The sequence below is a fragment of the Oenanthe melanoleuca genome, chromosome 8, assembly GCF_029582105.1.
Source record: "Oenanthe melanoleuca isolate GR-GAL-2019-014 chromosome 8, OMel1.0, whole genome shotgun sequence".
Lineage (NCBI taxonomy): Eukaryota > Metazoa > Chordata > Aves > Passeriformes > Muscicapidae > Oenanthe > Oenanthe melanoleuca.
The window spans coordinates 3,214,681-3,233,333 of record NC_079342.1 but is presented as its reverse complement, the minus strand read 5'-3'; the positions used below and the strand labels follow the sequence as shown (position 1 = coordinate 3,233,333).

At 42.2% G+C, this 18,653-nt stretch overlaps 2 protein-coding genes across 3 annotated transcripts in view; one reads left to right on the top strand and one right to left on the bottom strand.

Moving 5' to 3' along the window:
* Positions 1-61: 61 nt before the first annotated feature.
* On the bottom strand, positions 62-17,525 carry MYSM1 (Myb like, SWIRM and MPN domains 1). Of its 2 annotated transcripts, none has more exons than XM_056497194.1 (20): positions 17,417-17,525; positions 15,426-15,501; positions 15,162-15,232; positions 14,823-14,900; positions 14,666-14,692; positions 14,102-14,180; positions 13,505-13,603; positions 12,166-12,917; positions 11,229-11,359; positions 10,290-10,393; positions 9,345-9,422; positions 8,281-8,369; positions 7,913-7,967; positions 7,784-7,834; positions 6,887-6,961; positions 6,439-6,627; positions 5,849-5,981; positions 3,987-4,092; positions 3,810-3,867; positions 62-3,014 (listed from the first exon to the last, which is right to left on the bottom strand). In XM_056497194.1, exons 1-20 carry the CDS (start codon positions 17,473-17,475, stop codon positions 2,856-2,858), a joined length of 2,469 nt encoding a protein of 822 aa, XP_056353169.1. In that variant the 5' UTR covers positions 17,476-17,525; the 3' UTR covers positions 62-2,855. The 2 variants fall into 2 exon arrangements, with proteins under 2 accessions (XP_056353169.1, XP_056353170.1); XM_056497195.1 differs by having other exon boundaries at positions 5,849-5,897.
* LOC130256018 (FGGY carbohydrate kinase domain-containing protein-like) overlaps positions 17,520-18,653 on the top strand; it is a 165,364-nt gene continuing 164,230 nt past the window's right edge. The window contains exon 1 of the mRNA XM_056497201.1: positions 17,520-17,574. The gene's annotated coding sequence lies outside the window, so the exon portion shown is untranslated. The remainder of the gene's footprint in view (positions 17,575-18,653) is intronic.

Below are 18,653 nucleotides of genomic sequence, written 5' to 3'. Positions count from 1 at the left end.
CACCGGCACGGAACAAAGAAATTCCAGACCCGGCTCGGGAGCTGTTACAAATACGGACACATTTTTCGGGGTATTGCATGTACAGTCTTTATTAGCAGACTCTTGTCTATCATCAGTAAGAAACAGCAGAGAAGCAAGCAAAGGAAAAAAGTACTGAATATCAATGGCAACAGCATTAACTTTTTACTTGGTTATGGATTTTAGTTTTTTCAACTGAATTGCTTTTGGCAAGCTGGTTAGTTAAAAAAAAAATAAAAATAAGGATGTTCCCTCCCCTTGCACACAAGATCTGCATGCCTGTGAGGCAGCACTCTGGTAACTGGGAGAGCAAAACATGATTCTGCCAACAAATGCCCACAGGGAGGGATATTTGCCAGAAGTGACATCTCCCCTCCCACAGGGAGGGGAGGGGGGTTTGTTTGGTTTATATTGTGGGTTTTGTGTTAATTTATTTTTACCTTTTCTAACCTGTTGAATTCCAGTTTTAACTGCATCATTCTACTCACTACTCAACAATTTCTCATGTCCTGAGCAAAAACTTGGTAAGGTGTAACACTAGTCCTAAGGAAAGAACAGCAGATTAGTCCACACAGGTCCACTGAAAAAAAAAACCTGGATGGGAAAAAAAGAGCTTTATAATATAAAATTTTCATGCCTAAAATGTGTCTGGTAGAACTGGTATATTAGTCAAAGAGATTTTTATTTCCTGGGAAGCATGCAACTTCCAAACTCATATCATTAACCACTCAATGAAACTAAATAATGAAAAGTAGATTAGTTTATTTTCTTACCCTGGCTTCTGTCATTACTCAGCATCACAACTGTGCTTTTTACAATTCCTATAGAATTCTGTGTGCTAGACTGGATCCTGATGGTACAAGCATTGTATTTTCTCCACCATCACCCTGCAACAAACACTTGGAAATCTGGAGCCTTTATGTACATGTCAAAGGCTCAATCCTGCCTCATGTCCTCAGAAAAATCGCTTCAAAAGTCTGGTTATTCAAAAATTACCTTACATAACATCACTGTTAAACACAATAATACAACTCTGTGACTTTACCTCAGTGGTCATTAAAGAGGGAAGCAGCCAGGACCTTGTTACCACAAGCTGGGTAATCCTGACTGAGGAGGAGGAATGTTCTCCCACCTGGGGTGTAGCTTAGCCAGGAATCCATGCAACAGTGGTGGTCAGGAAGCCCCAAAGATGAGAGTTTACAGTAAATGCAGACTGAGTCAACAGGCCAGAGAGAGATGGATACACCAAGTGGTAAATCACACACAGCAGTGGGACCTAAAGCTGTGCACCAGCACATCTGAATGTAGAGAGAGCACATAACACACACCAGTGCTTTTGAGTCCACAGCTCTTAAATGTGGGAAAATCACTGAATTTCAAGGGCTCACATTTTCATCTGCTCAGGTTCTGCTCCTTCCCCTTTATGACAGAAAGAGACTCTTGAGGCCTGATAAAAACACAACAACTTCCTGTGAAGGAGTTACCTGCTTGGGATACAACTCTATGATTTTAAAGCTTTTCAAACTCTTTATACAAACAAAAAGTTGAAACATAAAATCTTAGAATTTCATGTATGTTATGTAGAACTATATATATATATATACACACACATATTTTCTTAAAATAAAAATTGGGTCCATTGTCTCCCCTCTAGATATAAATCCAAAGTCTTGCTTGAGACTTTCAAATATATTTTAGACTTCTCTGAGAAACTCTGCCCAAGACAAACATCTGTAAATAGTAATACCTTTAGATAAGTCAAGTTTCCTTAGTATTTAGAAAGCCACAATTAAAGCACATTTTTTCTAAAAAGATTCACAGTGATACAGTTCATGACCATTTCCAAGTTGCAATCAGGAAACTCCTCAATCAACATCAATCTGTGACTGATTTATCTAAATATATACCTGTATGAAATCATAACTGAGGAACTGATATAAACAAGTGTTTTTCTATTGAACTGTACATTATAGAGAAGACTCTAAATATAAAAGTGGGGATTTTTTTCTTCAGAAACACAAATCCTTTCCTGCTCATTGCACTCAGTTTGCCACCAATCAGGAGCTCTTGTTTCCACAGGAAACAGTGGCAATAGATGTGGACAAACCCCAACAATCTGGAGAACAACATAAAATCTTCCTGTAGAATGGAAGGTCAGAAAGAGGCAACCTGTAGTAAGACAGGAGTTATCATTTCCACTGGAAACAAGCACTGCCACTACTGAGGAGTCATGAAACTCATCAGCTTTTTCTCCCCAATATAGAAGCAGGATGGAAAAGAATGTGCCAAAAAGCTACTTGACCATCAGAATCATTGGGGAAAAGTAATAAGAAAAATAAAAGTAAAAAATTAAATTGGGTGATGTATTTTGCTACAACTGGATGAAACTTCTTACTGGACACCAGGAAAGTTTGGGCTACACAACTCTCATTTGAGCTGTTTCTCTTTTGTGAACTTACACTCTCTAAAGCAAAGGAATAAATTAATTCTGAGTTAGAGGTGCACTTGCAGATAAAAACATTAGAAAAAATTCCTAAACTGAAAGGCTTGAAAGAGGACAAACTCTCCTTGAAGTTGCACAGCATTCTTGACAGGGTGTCCTCCTTCCCAAATATCAGGCAGGTCAATCATTAACTCCATGGCACTCATTAGCATTAAGCATTCCTAGGCACACAAGTCACACCCATTAGGAGTTTTCAAAGTGTTTTTAAACCACAACTGTAAGATGACACTGGATTCTTAATAGTCACTATTAAAAGGAATAACAATTCTGAAAGAGTTGACATAATGTAGAGGAGGTGAAGAAATTAAAAAATGAGATCAAAATTCCAAAGTCATCACACTGGCAATTCATGTGAATGTTCCTTCTCACTTCCTTCAGCGTTTTTTTCACTCTTGTATGTGGAAAGGAATAAGTTTTCTATCTGAGTCAAGAACTCTTCAGCAATGAGGCAGTTTGTTACCTTGCCCAAAGTCTTCCTCATGCACTCCAGAAGCTAGGAAAAAGAAAAGGAAGTATGTTTTAAATAGTCATTTTCCCCTTCTTTTATCTGGTAAGTATTGCAAAGAGATTTTTACTTATTTATTTAGAAGGAACATTACAAAAATGTTTGTACATTATAAATTTAAAAGGAACAGGGTGATCTAAACCCAAATCTCTAAAACCAATTACTCAACAACTAAATTTCAGAGCATTCTACCAACTCGAGATTTACACTTTACAAGCAGAGATGTATTGAGAGGAAAGAAAGTAATTTGATGTGTGCAATTACTGTGTGCAAGTTTTCTGTTTATGTCTTTTGCTGTGGGCAGAGTTTCTGTCTTGTTTGTGCAATAATGGTACAGCTGCCATTAGTCAGAGCTCCAGAGCAGTGACTACACTGACTGGAAAATTAAAGTTCCTACTTATCCATGATAAACATGGCACATCATTATTTTACTGTTAGAAAAAAGGACTAGGAAGGTCAAATCTGCTCTTGAGACATGTGCAGGTCTTGACATTGAAAGCACACAAAATATTGAGAAGAGACCTGAGTAATTAATTGCCATTAATTCCTCTCCAAACTGAGGGTTAAACCTGGTGTCTGCACATAACCACACCCCCACCTCTCTCAGAGGAGGATCTTTATTTTCACTGTGTTGTAAGTAAATAAGCTGTGCCACAGAAATAATTTATTATCATTAATTTACATCTTTGATTTGTAAAAGTGTAACTCCAAGTGACTTCTGTTATGACAGATTTGCATTTAAAAAACCATCTAACATAAAAAAATTAAGAGAAGAAAACTTACTTTCTGCAAACAAGTCAGGTCAGAATCTCTATGAAAAATTTTATCCATGGGGACACTGCTGTTGGAAGAAAAACAAACAAGAGTGCTGGAGAAAGCAGTCACAGGTCTTGACTGAAACATAACAATAAATGTATAAAAATTCCAACCTGGCTGTTTGTAACAGAAAGGGACACATACCTGTGGCAAAATCTGTATTTCTCGATTATCCACTTTGTTTTTTCAAATATTAATTCCCACTGAGGCTCCTCCAACATCTGTTCCATTTCAAATTTGTAGGGCAGGCCTGTAATCAATTGAAGATCATTATTCAGTGTTTCTGCTACACTCCACTATTTTTTTCCTGTTTAGTTTAGGTGCAATCCCTTCCTTCCCCATAAATGTTCCTCATTTATTACTGACTACAGAAGCCTGTAGTTCTGTTACTTGACAACACTGAGGTTAAAAGATGACGTGTTTTGGATTCCAAATTTAATTCTGGTGGGAGTAGGAACAAATCTGTTCTGCTCCCTGTCCTTGCCAATTCCCATTCCATAAGGAAGGACACACAAATCTACAACAAACCCAGCGATGGAAAAATGAATTGAGTGTTTCTAACTTAGTTGCACTTTTGTAGTCTAAGAGTTATATGGTTATTAAATTAATAAAAAAGGTTTGGTTTTTCAGTATGAATGGGCTGATGGTGAAGTGCTGATTATTGTTTTCAATTTCAAAGGAATTTTACTCAGAAATGAAGAAATTCTTCTAGTTTACTGCAGGTGGGGGAAGAGAATTCTAGAAAATATTTTTTAAAGACCATCAGAAAATTATTTGCAGAACACAATTTGTTTACCAAAATCAGGGAGAAGATACTGTACATTTCAGTCAGTCATTTCCAAAGAGCCAGAGGAGATGGCATTTTGTAAAACCTTCAATTCAGGAGCTAAACAGAAATCTGAAATCCTCTGAAAGAAAATGCAGATGACTACAAAAATGTCTAGTTCTTGGAGTTTGTCAGTATTTTAACTCCCCCCAACAAGGGTGGGATGTGTAGGAAAAGAGGATAAAAGTGCAGGAGTCTCAGTGTGGTAAACAGGAGCTGGGGCACAGCTGTGGCCACTGGTCCCCCTGCCCCAGGACTGTGCAGTGAGGCTCCAGGCAGATGGGCTCCCTTGTCTGCTTGCACAGGAAAAAACAGAGGGAACTGTGGCTCACAAGGCCTCGGCCACTGCTGTGCCAAGAGAACTGGAAACCTTGGAGTGTGGATGCAAAAATCAGGACTTCATAAATGGAGGAAGGAGGAGAGAGAATGGGCAGCTACCAGAACCATCTACTGTTATCAGGGGAATTTTCCTCAAATCCATGTCAGGAAAAGAGCAGAAGATCTGATCATCACTTGCAATACAGCAAATTTTATGTGGTATGTGCTTAATTGTTCAAGAAAGGAAAAGATCCTGTTTTCATGAAATGCCAATGGTATTTTTAATCAGGAATTTGTTCCTTTAGGTGGGGGTCCATGCCAGCATCATTTCAGCTTTTGTGCCTTGTGTTCCCCTAGCACATTTATTTGATCCTCTGACCTTCTGAATGCCATGTTACTCAAAAATTAAGGATTTTTGACCACTATAGCCATCAATTCTCTGCTATCTACTTCTGTCTCCTCAAGCAGAGAATCTGTTCAGAACGTTGCAAGTAAGACATGGGAAGCATTTTCTAAGCTGCTCACATGGATTCTGTATATAACAGGGACCTGTGTCCCAACTCTTTCACTTCTTCCAGGAGTTCTGGGAACTACTAACACAGAAGATCAATCTTGTATGTATTTATGCTTGTCTATTCCTGTCCTGACGACACAGACAACCCACAGGTTTATTCCCTCAGTAAAATTCTTGGGTTTGTCCAGCACATGTTACCATTATAAATGATACAACTTATACAATGCCATCATATTACCAATATAAATACATAAATACTGATTTCTCAGGTTCAAAACCAGACACCTTCCCCGTAACACCCAAAAGGAGAAGGAGAATTAAGGCACTGGATTAACCAGGGGTACTTACGATAGGAACCGTCAGAACTGATCTCATCACTAATGACCAGACAGGTGATCTGGGAATAGGGAAGAGGATTATTCCTGTTGTAAGGGCTTATGATCATCCCGATGAACATGGCACCACCCCTGGAGAAATAGCTCTAAAAAACACCAAAAACACCACATACAAAAATCCAGTCTTACTCAGAACAGCAGTGCTAAAACCCAAAGAACAGCTTTTACATCAATTCATGCTGAGCTGATGTACGACACACTGGTGCAGCAGTGAGTTCCCCTGCAGCAGCAGGGAGGCTGTGGCTGTGGGTTCGTGTGCTCTGCTGAACCTGGTGCAGCAGTGAGTTCCCCTGCAGCAGCAGGGAGGCTGAGGCTGTGGCTGTGGGTTTGTGTGTGCTCTGCTGTACCTGGTACTTGAGGTAGGACACTCTGGTACAGCAGTGAGCTCCCCTGCAGCAGCAGGGAGGCTGAGGCTGTGGCTGTGGGTTCGTGTGCTCTGCTGTACCTGGTACTTGAGGTAGGACACTCTGGTACAGCAGTGAGCTCCCCTGCAGCAGCAGGGAGGCTGAGGCTGTGGCTGTGGGTGTGTGTGCTCTGCTGTACCTGGTACTTGGCCTGCGTGTCGATGTCGCGGATGGAGGGGCTGGGCTCGAAGGCGGGGTGCGAGTGGTACCAGCCGATGACCTGGAAGCCCCTGGCCGCCAGCGACTCCGAGGCCTGAGTCTGGGACACCGGGTCCATCTCACACTGCAGGCCTGTGCTCAGGCTGTTGCACGGCTCTGCTGCACACACCTGGGCAAAGAACCTCCAGCTGCATCAGTGCAAGGAACCTCCAGCAGTTACAGCAAACTTCCAGTTTTAAGATTCATTTACCAGATCCTCCTCATGATGCAACTGACAGTTGAATGTAAGCTTAACTCTCATATTTCAAGACTATAGTAATGAACTTCAGCTTTAATATATTAAATTAGTTGCCTTTTAGAAATAAGTTACATTTATTCAAATTAAAACTATGATTATTTCAGTTTTAATATTATAGAGAAACACTTACTTCCACAATTTTATCAGCTTCAGAGTACCTTCCACCAAGCAGCCCAATCACTTCTGCCAGAGACACGTGAGAGTGCTGGAATGAAATCAAACAAGTAGGAAAGTCCAAGTTGTGGGATTCCTCACAAGGCAGTGACTTCCCAAGGACATGTAGAAAGAAAACTCAAGGCAACTCAACTCTCAAATACCCAGTACTTCCAGTTAAAGCAAACAGAAAAGATTAAATTTGCTTATTATATACACACCACAGATGTAGTGCAAGGGTGCAACACTTCCATACACAAGGTGATGCTGGCTTCAAAAAATACAGCCTGGGCACCACTGAACAGCTGCACATATTTTGGTACAGCCTGTTATTCTTGAAAAAATCCACACACTGCTTTGCAAACACAAAATCAATTCCCAGACTGGGAGAAAATGAAGCCATAGATTACAGAAGGGCAGTCTGTTTCAGAAAGTAGCTTTAAGGAAATTAGATTTAAAGTATGACAGAGAGTAGCAAGTAGTAAAGCTCTCAGTAAAGTAGCAAAGCTCTTACTAGTTTTTCTAGAAGGTCAATAGTTGTACATTAAGCACAATACAAATCCCATTCATTTTAGGGGCTTTATTTAATACTAGATTCTCCTTGTAGGTCTGACTGGAAAGAATCACAGAATGGTTTGGGTTGGAAGGAACCTCAGTGATTATCTCATTATTCCCCCTGTCATGGGCAGGGACACCTTCCATTAGAACAGACTGGTCAGAGCTCCACCCAACCTGGCCTTGAACACTTCCAGGGATGAGGTAGTCACAGCAACTCTGTTTTATTTTTTTGGTCTTGTTAAGTTTTTCATAAAAAAAAGAACCAAAGCCACAGCATACACATCACAGCTTTTTGAAAGACAAACTTAATGCTCACCAAATCCATTATTAAAAGTGCTTCGGAAGACACTTTCACCTGAAAGGGCTCCTGAAATGATGAACACAATAATAAGAAAAGTAATCCAAGCAATGGAGCCTCCTGGGTAATTCACTCAGAGGTACATACCTGCTTTTCTTCTGTGAACAAGCAGCATGGTATCAGCTGAAAGGGATCAAAGGAACTATAAAATGAAAGAAAATTTCTCTAAAGATGAAGGACATCAGGAAACTTTTCAAGTTTCCCACTGTCTCCTTGGCATAGGAGGAATAACCTTGTTTTCTTCACTGGATTGTTTCATCCCACATTAGGATAGCTTCCACCAAATACAGAAATGTCACCTCCCACACTCCTGAATTCCAACACAGAACATCTAAAATGCATCCCTGCTATTTCAGACCAGGATACATATTAATGCAGGGTTCCAGCCTGACACTACACAGGACATTTGTTCCATTTCTAGCAGATCTATGTTTGAACATGATGCAATCAAATACCTTTTGATTTGTCTCGAACCTTTAGAAGATTTTGCAGGTTTCAGTTTTTCTTCCTCTCTCCTTCTTGCTAATTCTTCAGCTGAGAGATGCTAAAAAGATTTTTTTTTTAATTGAATGTTTCAGTGTCGGAAGTGCTTTTTCAGTCCTGATTGCAAAACCAGCCCAGAATAAATTCTTTATATCCTTGCCCTCTAAATATAATTTGTGTATTACAAGACCACTCAAGATAGAGGCAACAGCCATGGCAGAACCAAGCAGTGTGGAAGGAATGACAACCAGAGATCAAGTCTACAAGGTGCCTGATAAGAGAATTCTCTCACTCTCCAAATCATTCAAATTCAGTAAAATCCCATCCCACATCCCAAACCAGTTGTAAATCCAGGTGTGACAATCTGCCACATCTCCTTAGGGATGAATGTTCTCAACCTTCATTTCCATCCAAATATGTATTTTCCAGGAAGCGTTAGAATTATTAAGCCACAGTTACTCAAAACCAGGTAAGGCATGACACCATTATGGAAGTAATTGTTAGAGGTAATTACTGAAAGGTTGAAAATTAAGAAGGTTTTCTATAGCGGAAAATTGAATGTTTACAGTTCTTCACTTTTCGTATAATTTGTAATTGTAGGAATAGACATTTATTTTCTTTCCACAGTATTACTGAGGATATTGCTAGTAGCAGAATTAATATTAGGAACTCATTATCACCTACATAATGAGCACAAGGAAACCATATGGGACTGAAAAAATAACATTTAAATGCTATTCTCCCATCCCCTACCATTACCCCAAAGGCACTTAACTGAAAGTAATGGGTCATGAAATCTCCTACAAGACAAGGCAAAGAGTTTTGTGGGCATAAAACCCCAGTCTAAACCCCAAATGCAGCTGTATTTATCAGCACAAAGATGTACCAGTAGCTGAAGTACTTTCAAATTACACTTCCACAAGAGAGGTTAAGTCACTATGACACAACTGTTCACTTCTCTGTTTGACACAACAGTACCTGCCAGCAATTAGCAAGAATTGATGATTTAAGGTAAGTTTAAAAGCAGGAGGGTTACCTCAAATGTCTGTCCTTCCAAATCCTTCGCATCACACCAGTTTCCCCAAGGGTCCCGCACTCGCCGTCTTCTCGTGCGCTGAGGTGAGAAACCACCGTGAGTCAAACTCTTTACCCTGAAAAAACTGCATTTCCTGCATCTAGGCAGCCATAAGGGCCAAAAGGTCACTGCCCCAGGAATGGTACTGACACTCCAACATGGCCCCAGAAAATAAAGAATACCCTAGACTTATACAGAATTGAGTAGTTCACAATTTGCCATTAATTACTGTCTGTCAAGTTTCTGGGGTTTAAGGCCGTAAAGCCTGTTAGTGCTCCATGGAATATCAGCATTCCTGACAGCAATAGGGCATTGATATCCAGTTCTGAATTAATGCTCAGACAACACACAAAGCTGTAAACTCAGTATGTTTGCATTTAGTGTATGCTACAGTTCTTTACATTTCGATTTATTATTTTTAAAGTGGAATTGATTTAGTTTTCCTCTCATCAACTGATTTACTTTGCTGTGAAGTGCTTAAAAATGCTACATTAAGTGTGAATATAAAAATTAACTCTGGCAAGCCTTGGTAATTCATGCAGTTATAAATGAGTTACTGCTGCAATTAATTGTGTGCATAGGGCTCTCAGCAAGCCCTACATATACCTACTGTATTTAACAATTGAAATGCAAGCGACTTAATCACACAATACACTTCACTATTTTGTGGCTAATAAATTATGGAGAGGTGGGGAGGAAGGGGTTGAGGCTGCAGGGACAGCTGCAGTGAAGTACCTGAATATGTTGAGTGGGTATGAGACACCTGCACTGAGACTGACACCTGAATCACAGAGCACTGTAAGGAAACTGCAACCTGAGTGAGAGGAGAAACTCCCTGAGTTGCCCTGGCTGGGGAATGCAGGCTGGGAGGATTTCCCCCCCAGTTTGTGCTGCCCCAGGCTGTACCATGGACTGCAGGCGCTGGGCCAGCTGATATGCTTCCACCGTGTCCTTGGCCTCCCGGCAGCGGCTCCTGTCGGCGGGCTGGGGCCGGTTGTACACAGCCTGCTCTGCACAACACACAGGGGACAATGCCCTGTCAGCAGAGCTCAGGGCACTCAGCACTGCCACACACAGCAATGACACAGTAAGGGACAACAGCAAATGGCACAGGGAGAAAGGAAAAAACCCTCACAGTATAGTCGTAATTCTGGGTGATGACACAGCCCTCTCCCACTGCACTTTCATAACCACAAAACCTCCCTCTTGTTAATTAATTTTTAATAACTTTACTTCAGACAAAATGCATTTGCAGGACATTGCTCCTCTCCTAGGTGACTGTCATGCAGCTTTGGACCAAAATGCATCCAGAGCCTCTAAACCAACATCAAGTTACAGGAGCATATTGACTTTTAACAGGTCACCTAATTTTAACACTTGAATTGTTTAAAAACTAGCCTTGAGGATGAAGGCATTGGTATTTATTTAGGAAATAGTTATAATTTAGTGTGGGAAAAGAAACAATTACTTGAATTCTGCCTAGTAAGAAGGAGGACAGAATTTCAGACACAGCTGGTTTCAGGACACACAGAAAAGCATGAAACAAAACAAACATCCCATCAACTAGTGTGTAGTTAAACATGAGGAAAGGGAAATAAAAGGAAAAAAATAGAAGGTTTTGTGTAAATCCAAAATTCCTAATCCCATTAACATGTTACAAGCTCCTCTAGATTTTCCAAAGTTACCAGGGACAATCTGTGGGAAGGGCCTACCCAGCAAGAATGAATGTGCATCCTGTGTGAGCAGCACACTCTAAAGCTGGGCAGCCCTTCAGCACTGCACCAAAAGAGGCTCTTTATTGCCTCCAACAGAAATATTAGAAATCCACAGATATATTATCTTTACCACAGCCAAAGTTGATTGCTCCTATCAGCTCCAGGTATGTGTGGATCCTCCCGATGCAGTTGACATCCCCACAGTTCTTCAGGCCTGGACGCACCGAGGTCTTGTTCAGGTATTTGGGTTTACATCTCTCCCTAAAACAAAGCACAGCACCTGGTCAAAGAGCAGAACAAACCATGGGGGAAAGAAGGAGCTGGGTGACTTTAACTGAAGTCCTGTTTTCACTCTCTATGCATTTATTCCTTCCTTTAAACTGATATGGAATCTTTCAGTTCAACACCTCTCTGGTGTGGAATGGAATTTTAATCTCTCTTTCCAACTAGAAGCTGTCGGAGCACAAGACAACTGAAAACAGAGTTAAACTCAGTAATTCTTTCTACTTCAAAGTAAGCACAAACCAAAACTGGCAACCAAATTTTCTTGAGCCTCCTACCACAAATCACTACAGTTCCTTACACTGAATTTTTGGAGATGGAATATAAAACATTTAAGTGTACAAGCACCACTCCAAACTGATTCTTAATCTGAGGCATTCATTTGCTCTAACACAGATTATTACCTCTTGCTGCCCTTCTGTAAAGGCAGGGCTATAGAATTGATGTCGTTGGTTATTTTAAGGAACCATTTATTAAAATCATTCTGTGTATAGGATGGCAAAAACGGCAAGAAAATAGCACAGGCAAAATAAATGCAGCCTGTTCTGGTACAGGGCATTCATTTTCTTAAAGCTTCAAAGTATTTTCATTGCTCAGCTTCCAGAATGCCAGAGAAAAAATCAGGAAGATGCAAAAGAAGCATTAATAATGAATGCTTTCCACTGGCAAGCTACCACACAATTAATTTCACTCTATTCAGAAGTAAGCCATTAGTGCTAAGCAGTGTTTTAACTATATCAGACCAGCACACCTTCATTTCAGTAAAAGAAATTAATGCATCTCACCACTGATCCAAAATGTAATTCCTGATTTTCAAATAACGCTCTGGTGTTTTGGCCTGGCGCCCTTCAAAGAATTCAGGAATAGCCTGCTTTTCCTCTTCCAGAATGATGCTTCTGTCAACCTCCACTTCTTGATCAGGTGGCTTCAGCTCCTCTGCTTCCTCTTGATGATCTTCATCCACTTGGCAGGGAGAAGGAAAAAGCAATCCACTGTCAGCCAGGTCTCTTTGCTCCTCACCGAGCTCCTGATCGGCTCCTTGTGCAGTCCCACATGTGACTGGTCCACCTTGTTCAGCTTTCTCAACAAAATTATTGCACTGTTGGTAAACCAAATTCACAGATTTATCCCCATTCAGGTGCTGGGAACATGTTGCTGCCACAGCTGGAAATACCAATGCATCCACTGTCTCTGGCCTGGTGTGCTGAGGATCTTCTTTAGGCAAAGCAGTTGCAGTACTGTGGCCAGCAGATGAAAAACCTGGTTCCACTGCTTTTTTTTCTTCAACTGGACTTTCTGGGATAACAGATGATTCAGATTTTCCTGTTTCTTGCTGGAAGGCAGGAGTGAGTAGTTCATCCATGTCATCAGTTATGTCCACTTCCTCATCATCTGACAGCTTTTCGATTTTCACCGCGTTCAGGTTGGGGTCTGCACGGCCTCTCAAGTTCCCAGCTTCCACCCTTATCCCATCTTCCATGGGAAGGCTGCTCCCACACTGACTTTGCTCTTCTTTTTCTGAATCACCATTTTTTGCCTTAGGAAAACATAAAAGACTTTTAGAAGGGAAAAACAAATGAAAACCATCTGCCTTCCAAATAATCAGGACTGTTTTATTTGAACAGCATATATTCTGAAGCGTTTCTTCTTCAATTTATCCTTTTAATTTAGTTTAATCCATTGCACTGCAACTGACTTTTACACAGCATTATAGGTACACTTTAGGCCAAGTGTAAATTTACATATATTTCCAATCAAAAAACCCTAGAAAGTAGTTATTTCCTCTTAAAGCCCATGAAATCTCAAATGAGGCTGAAGCTAAAACTAAAAAGAGCTATGTAGCAGAAAACTATATTTTCAGACTAACAACCAGCAGTATAAGGAACCTCAACTATACTCCATTTATTCTTTAGTTACACCAGCAATAAGAACAGTGATCACTCAGTGGAATCTGAGACCAGGTGTGACTTCACACTTAAATCTGCAAATAAGGATATTCCACTTCTCTGAATATGGGAATGACTGAAGTACCTGTTTTGACAGCAGTGTCCTGAAAAGACAGATTAAAACCAAGCTACCCATTGGCATACCTGTTTTTGCCAGCTCCAGGCATGCTCCATTTACCTTGTTCCTGAAGTACTGCCGAGCATAGCTCTTCACTTGCAGAACTGTTCGAGTGCCAATCAATTTGGCAATTTTTGTCCACCTGCGGCCAAATTTCACCTGAAACAACAAAGCACATGGAAGTGACCCAAACTCTGACATCCCAGACATGGCACTGCATGTGTCAAATGAGTTCAAAACCTCATTATTCATTAAAATGCACACACAGTACAGCAAACCCATGGTAAAGAACCTCACTCTTTGCATTCTGCCAAAAAGGAAACTGCATCTAGTAGTAAGAATTATTGTTATTCTTAACTAAAGGATCTTCTTCACCTATTTCAGGCACTCTGCTGCCTACTATCCCAAGGAATCCTTGAGCTTGGCAAAGCAAACCTTTTTACAATTGGCACAACCATTTAATCTCTGGAGACCTTTCAACAGTAAAGGATTTTACTTTATTACCTGATTTGCCTTCAGAACACGCTATACTTCTCATAGTTACTGCAGCATTGTGATTATACAACATGCTTATTCATATCAACCACTTAATTGTTCAAGATAAACTCACTAATTCAATTTAAAATATTTTATATATATCTATATAAACAAACTCACCAGTCCTTGTTCAAACAGCTCTTTTTCTTCTGATGTCCACTTCAAGGAGCAGCCAGGTGATTTTGTAGGCGAACGCACCCTGGGAATGCAGGAAGCAGAAATCAGTGCTTTCCCAAATCCAGATGTTCTCCAATCCCAGTCACTCAAGGCACCTTCTGACAGGAGGGCTACTCCCCCATCTTTGGCAATACTCAAAGAATTGCTCTAAACATTAATGTGATTCATAAATAAAATACTGAGAATCACATCAGCTTCTCCACCATGATGGAAGATTTAAGGCAACACAATATTCATCAGTGACCAATGGCACACAAATACATTAAAGCAGGCAAGGGAAAAGTTCAGGTAAAAAGACAACTAGAATTAAAAATTTGTGCTACCAAAAACCTGATTCACTCTAGCCTCTTGTTATACACAACAATATTTCTTCCTGTTGAAAGGTCTCTTAAATAATTTTATACAGCCAAACAAAAGAAACTTTAATTTTTTAAAACAGTATCTGGTAACCTAACAAAATCAGACACCATACTTAGAAATGCAATTCAATCATTAAAATGTACGTACATGACTTTTCCAGTTTTCTTATGTGGGCTGCAAATGCAAGAGTGAAAATAAAAATTAGCAATTGTGCTACTGGTGCGTATCCTGCAAATAACCTTATTTTATTAGAACTTTTCATTTCTACTCAGCTAACTAAGAATTATTCCCAGACAGATCTTACCTTTTCATAGATCTTTTCTCCACATCCTTTTGGTTGAGCCATATTTTTTCAGGAAGGGATTTATTAGATAAATAATATCTGAAATAGTCATTAAGTTTTCAAAGCATCAGAGATATTTTTAAGTGTGAGAGTTTTACTAATCAGATAAATTACAGTGCTTCAGAATTACCCAGCTGTAGAAACAAATACTGCAGTTTTTACAGCAGGATTTCTGCAAACTACCTAGAAATTGATAGGGCTTCAGTCACCTTAACAGGGAAAGATTTGTCCAGTTCTTTTGGAAATAGGAGGTTTTCTAGCATTCTACGGGAAAACAAAACCAAATCAGCAAAAGGATACTCTTCTTCCAGCAACATCTTCTCAATGACAGCTCTGTTTTCTTCACTAATGCTGCTGTCCAACGTCCAAGGCTGAAAACAACAAAAATACATTTTAATATCTGAATTCTGTCACACTGTACTTGAGTACTGACAATAAATAGTTTCTAAAAGTTAAGAAGAAGCACTGGTTAAAAACTCAAAAGAGTATGCACATGGAGGGAAGAGAGAACACAGAAGCTCTGATAACCTTGTTACAAGCAGCATTGATTAAGAAAATACTTACAAGATTGTTGCCAGTTCTCCAAGATGAATCAAGATAATGGTCCTGCAGCAGGCTTGATGCTGTGTTTTCATGATCTCTGAAAGAGATTCCATGTTCAGAACCACTGTATTTTTAATACTGAATGTCTTTGTATTATCTCCACTTCACGTTTCTATATCTTACTCCCAATAAAGTAAAAGAATTTTCTTCTAAATGCAAACTGCTTTTCCTGCTGAGGAGAGCTCCTACTTGCACAAGGTTTGGTAGAATCTCCTGTCATAGGGTTGTCAGAACCATAGAATAAAATCCTGGAATGGTTTGGTTGGAAGATCATCTAATTTTAACCCCCTATCATGGATAGAGACATCTCCCACTAGATGAGGTTGCTCCAAGCCCTGTCCAACCTGGCCAGGGCTCACCAGCCTTACAGGCAAGAGTTTCTTCCCAATATTTAATCTCGTGCTCATACAGACTTTATCCAGTTTATATTTAATCTTTTCTGTAAATAATTATTAATTAGAGATCTGTCACTGATTAACATCATTGATCAACTTCCTTTTCTTTTCATGCATCATAAGATTTCCTTAATAATTCATGTAATTACTTGTTTTCAAAAATCTTTACTTCCAGAACATTCAGTCTTGTCTAAAGACTAATTAGCCCTATTTTCCCTGTAGTGCTACTAAATTAAACTCACCTACTCCTCTGAAATGCTTTATGCAGCACTTCAAACATCTCTTTATAGGATAAAGGATCAGGATGAATCTCCATGTCCAGAGATGAATACAAATCCTGCTTCTTTTTGAGCATACCCAGGAGAGGGTGAGATCAAGAGCCCCCTTTGCCAGCAGCCTGTCTGCAGCAGTGGCAGGGGATATTTGAGGGCAGTGTGTCCCTGGTACAAACCTCTCATTCTCTCCCAGCACCTGCAAGTGCTTGATTTGAGGCATTACAGTCACTGCATACTCACTTCAGCATCCCTTATCTGTGAATTTACTGAAGCCCAGAAAGCCAAAAGGATCGGGCTGCATCAAAAGCAACATGGCCAGCAGGGCTTTGCTCTGGTGAGACCTCACCTGCAGTGAGGTGCTGCATCCAGCTCTGGGGTCCCCAACATAAGAAGGCCATGGAAGTGTTGGAGCAAGCCCAGAGGAAGCCACGATGCTGATAAGAGCACTGGAGCACCTCCCCTACAAAGACAGGCTGGGAGAGCTGTTCAGACTGGGGAAGAGAAGGTTGTGTGGAGACCTGACAGCAAAAGGGCTACCTGAATATATAAAATACCTGAAAGGACTACAGGGAAACTGGAGAGGGACTCTGCAGGAACTGTAGTAGTAAGACAAGGACTAGTGGATACAAACTGAAAGAGGAAAAAATTAGGTTAGATATTAGGAAGAAATTCTTTACTTGAGGATGGTGATGCCCTGGCACAGGCTGCCCAGGGAGACTGTGAATACCCCAGCCCTGGCAAGGTTCAAAACGAGATTTGATAAAGCATTGAGCAACTTGATCTAGTGAGAGATACCCCTGCTCGTAGAAGGGAGTTGGGATTAGAAGATCTTTAAGGTCCCTTCCAATCCTTAACATTCTATGAACCCGTTTCTCACCTCCCTCTCAGCGTTCAGCTTCCTGAGCCTCGCTGCCTCCGCGAGCTCTCCAGCACAGTTACACAACCCAGCACCTTCTCCACGGGTATTTTAAGGATTCTCCCAGCAGCCCCGCAGCGCTGTTCCGGGCTCTGGGGGATGCCATGACGGCGGTTCCGCGTTCTCCTCACACCAGCGCTACCACAGCCCCGTTCTCAGTGCCCTTCCCACCATGCCCCACACCGGGAGCGCTGCCCCCTCTCCGCGGGCACTCCGTGACACTCCAAGGTCTCTGCCGGAGCGGCGGGAAGCGCCCGGCCCGGGCCGCCCCCTCAGGAGCGGCTCTCCCCTCACGATCCGCGCCCGCCGCGGGGGGACGGGGCGCGCTGGCCGAGCGGCAGCGGCACCCCCGCGCCCCTCACTCACCCCGGCGCGGCCGCAGCGTCCCCCTCGATGTCCACCTCGGGCTCCTCCGCCGCCGCCATGACAGCGGGCCCGGCGCTATCGCGGGAAGGGGCGGCGCGGCGATGGGCGGGAGCAGCGCCCCGACGAGCGGCCGCGACGGAGGCGGAGATGGCGCTGGGGTAGGCGGAGCGCGGGGCGGCCGGGGCGGGCGGCGGACTGAGGGACCGGGCCGGGAGCTGGGGGGACAGGCAGGGAACTTGAGGAACGTGGCTGGGAACTTGGGGGACATGGCCAAGAGCTGAGGGGACATGGCCGAGAACGGAGGTGTCACGGCCGGACTGAGGAGACATGGCCGCCGCTGAGGGGACATGGCCCAGCGCTGAGGAGTTACAGCCGGACTGAGGGGACATAGTGGGGCGCTGAGGGGACATGGCCGGGCTGAGTGAAGGGGAAGGGGGTGCAGTCAGGCGGGGCCTGAGGGATGCAGAGATGGGAAGCTGGAGCGCACAGTGGTGAGGGGCACCCTCAGAGATGGGTGCGGGTCTGGGCCCCTCACTGCCAGAGGGACATGGAGCTGGGGAAGGGCCTGGAGCACAAGTGGGATGAGTGGCTGGGGGGGCTCAGCCTGGAGAAAAGGAGACTCGGGGGACCTTTTACAACTCCCTGTCAGGAGGGTGAGCCAGGTGGGAGGGTCGGGCTCAGCCTCCGGGGAACAAGGGACGGAACAAGAGGAAACAGCCTCAGGTTGTGCCAGGAGAGGTTTAGATTGGATATTAGGAGAACATTCTTCACAGAAGGGGAGATTAAACGTAGAACACCATGCCCAGGTTGGTGGTGGAGTCCCCATCCCTGGAGGTTTTTAAGAAAGGATCGGATGTGGTACCCAGTGCTTTGGTTGACAGGGTGGTGTTTGGTCATGGATTGGACTCGATGATCTTTGAGTTCTTTCCCATCCTAAATGGTTCTGTGATCCTCTGAGCCCACACGGGCTGTGTGCCCCTACGTCCTTCAAGCATGTGGTCATGTCTGTTCCTTCACCAGGGCATTGCGAGGGTCAAGTTAAGTGTTGTCTTATCAATAACAAAAAATCGGTTTTTTGCATTCTTAAATCCATGTTTCATTTCTCAAAATGTGCTTGGGTGCTTGTGGTAGCTTGGTTTGTAATCTGAAGGGAAATGTAAGGGTTGATTATCATAATATAGGAAGTAACCCCAGAGAACTTTCTGTTGACTCAGAAAGCGTTTCTGTTTATGTTTGT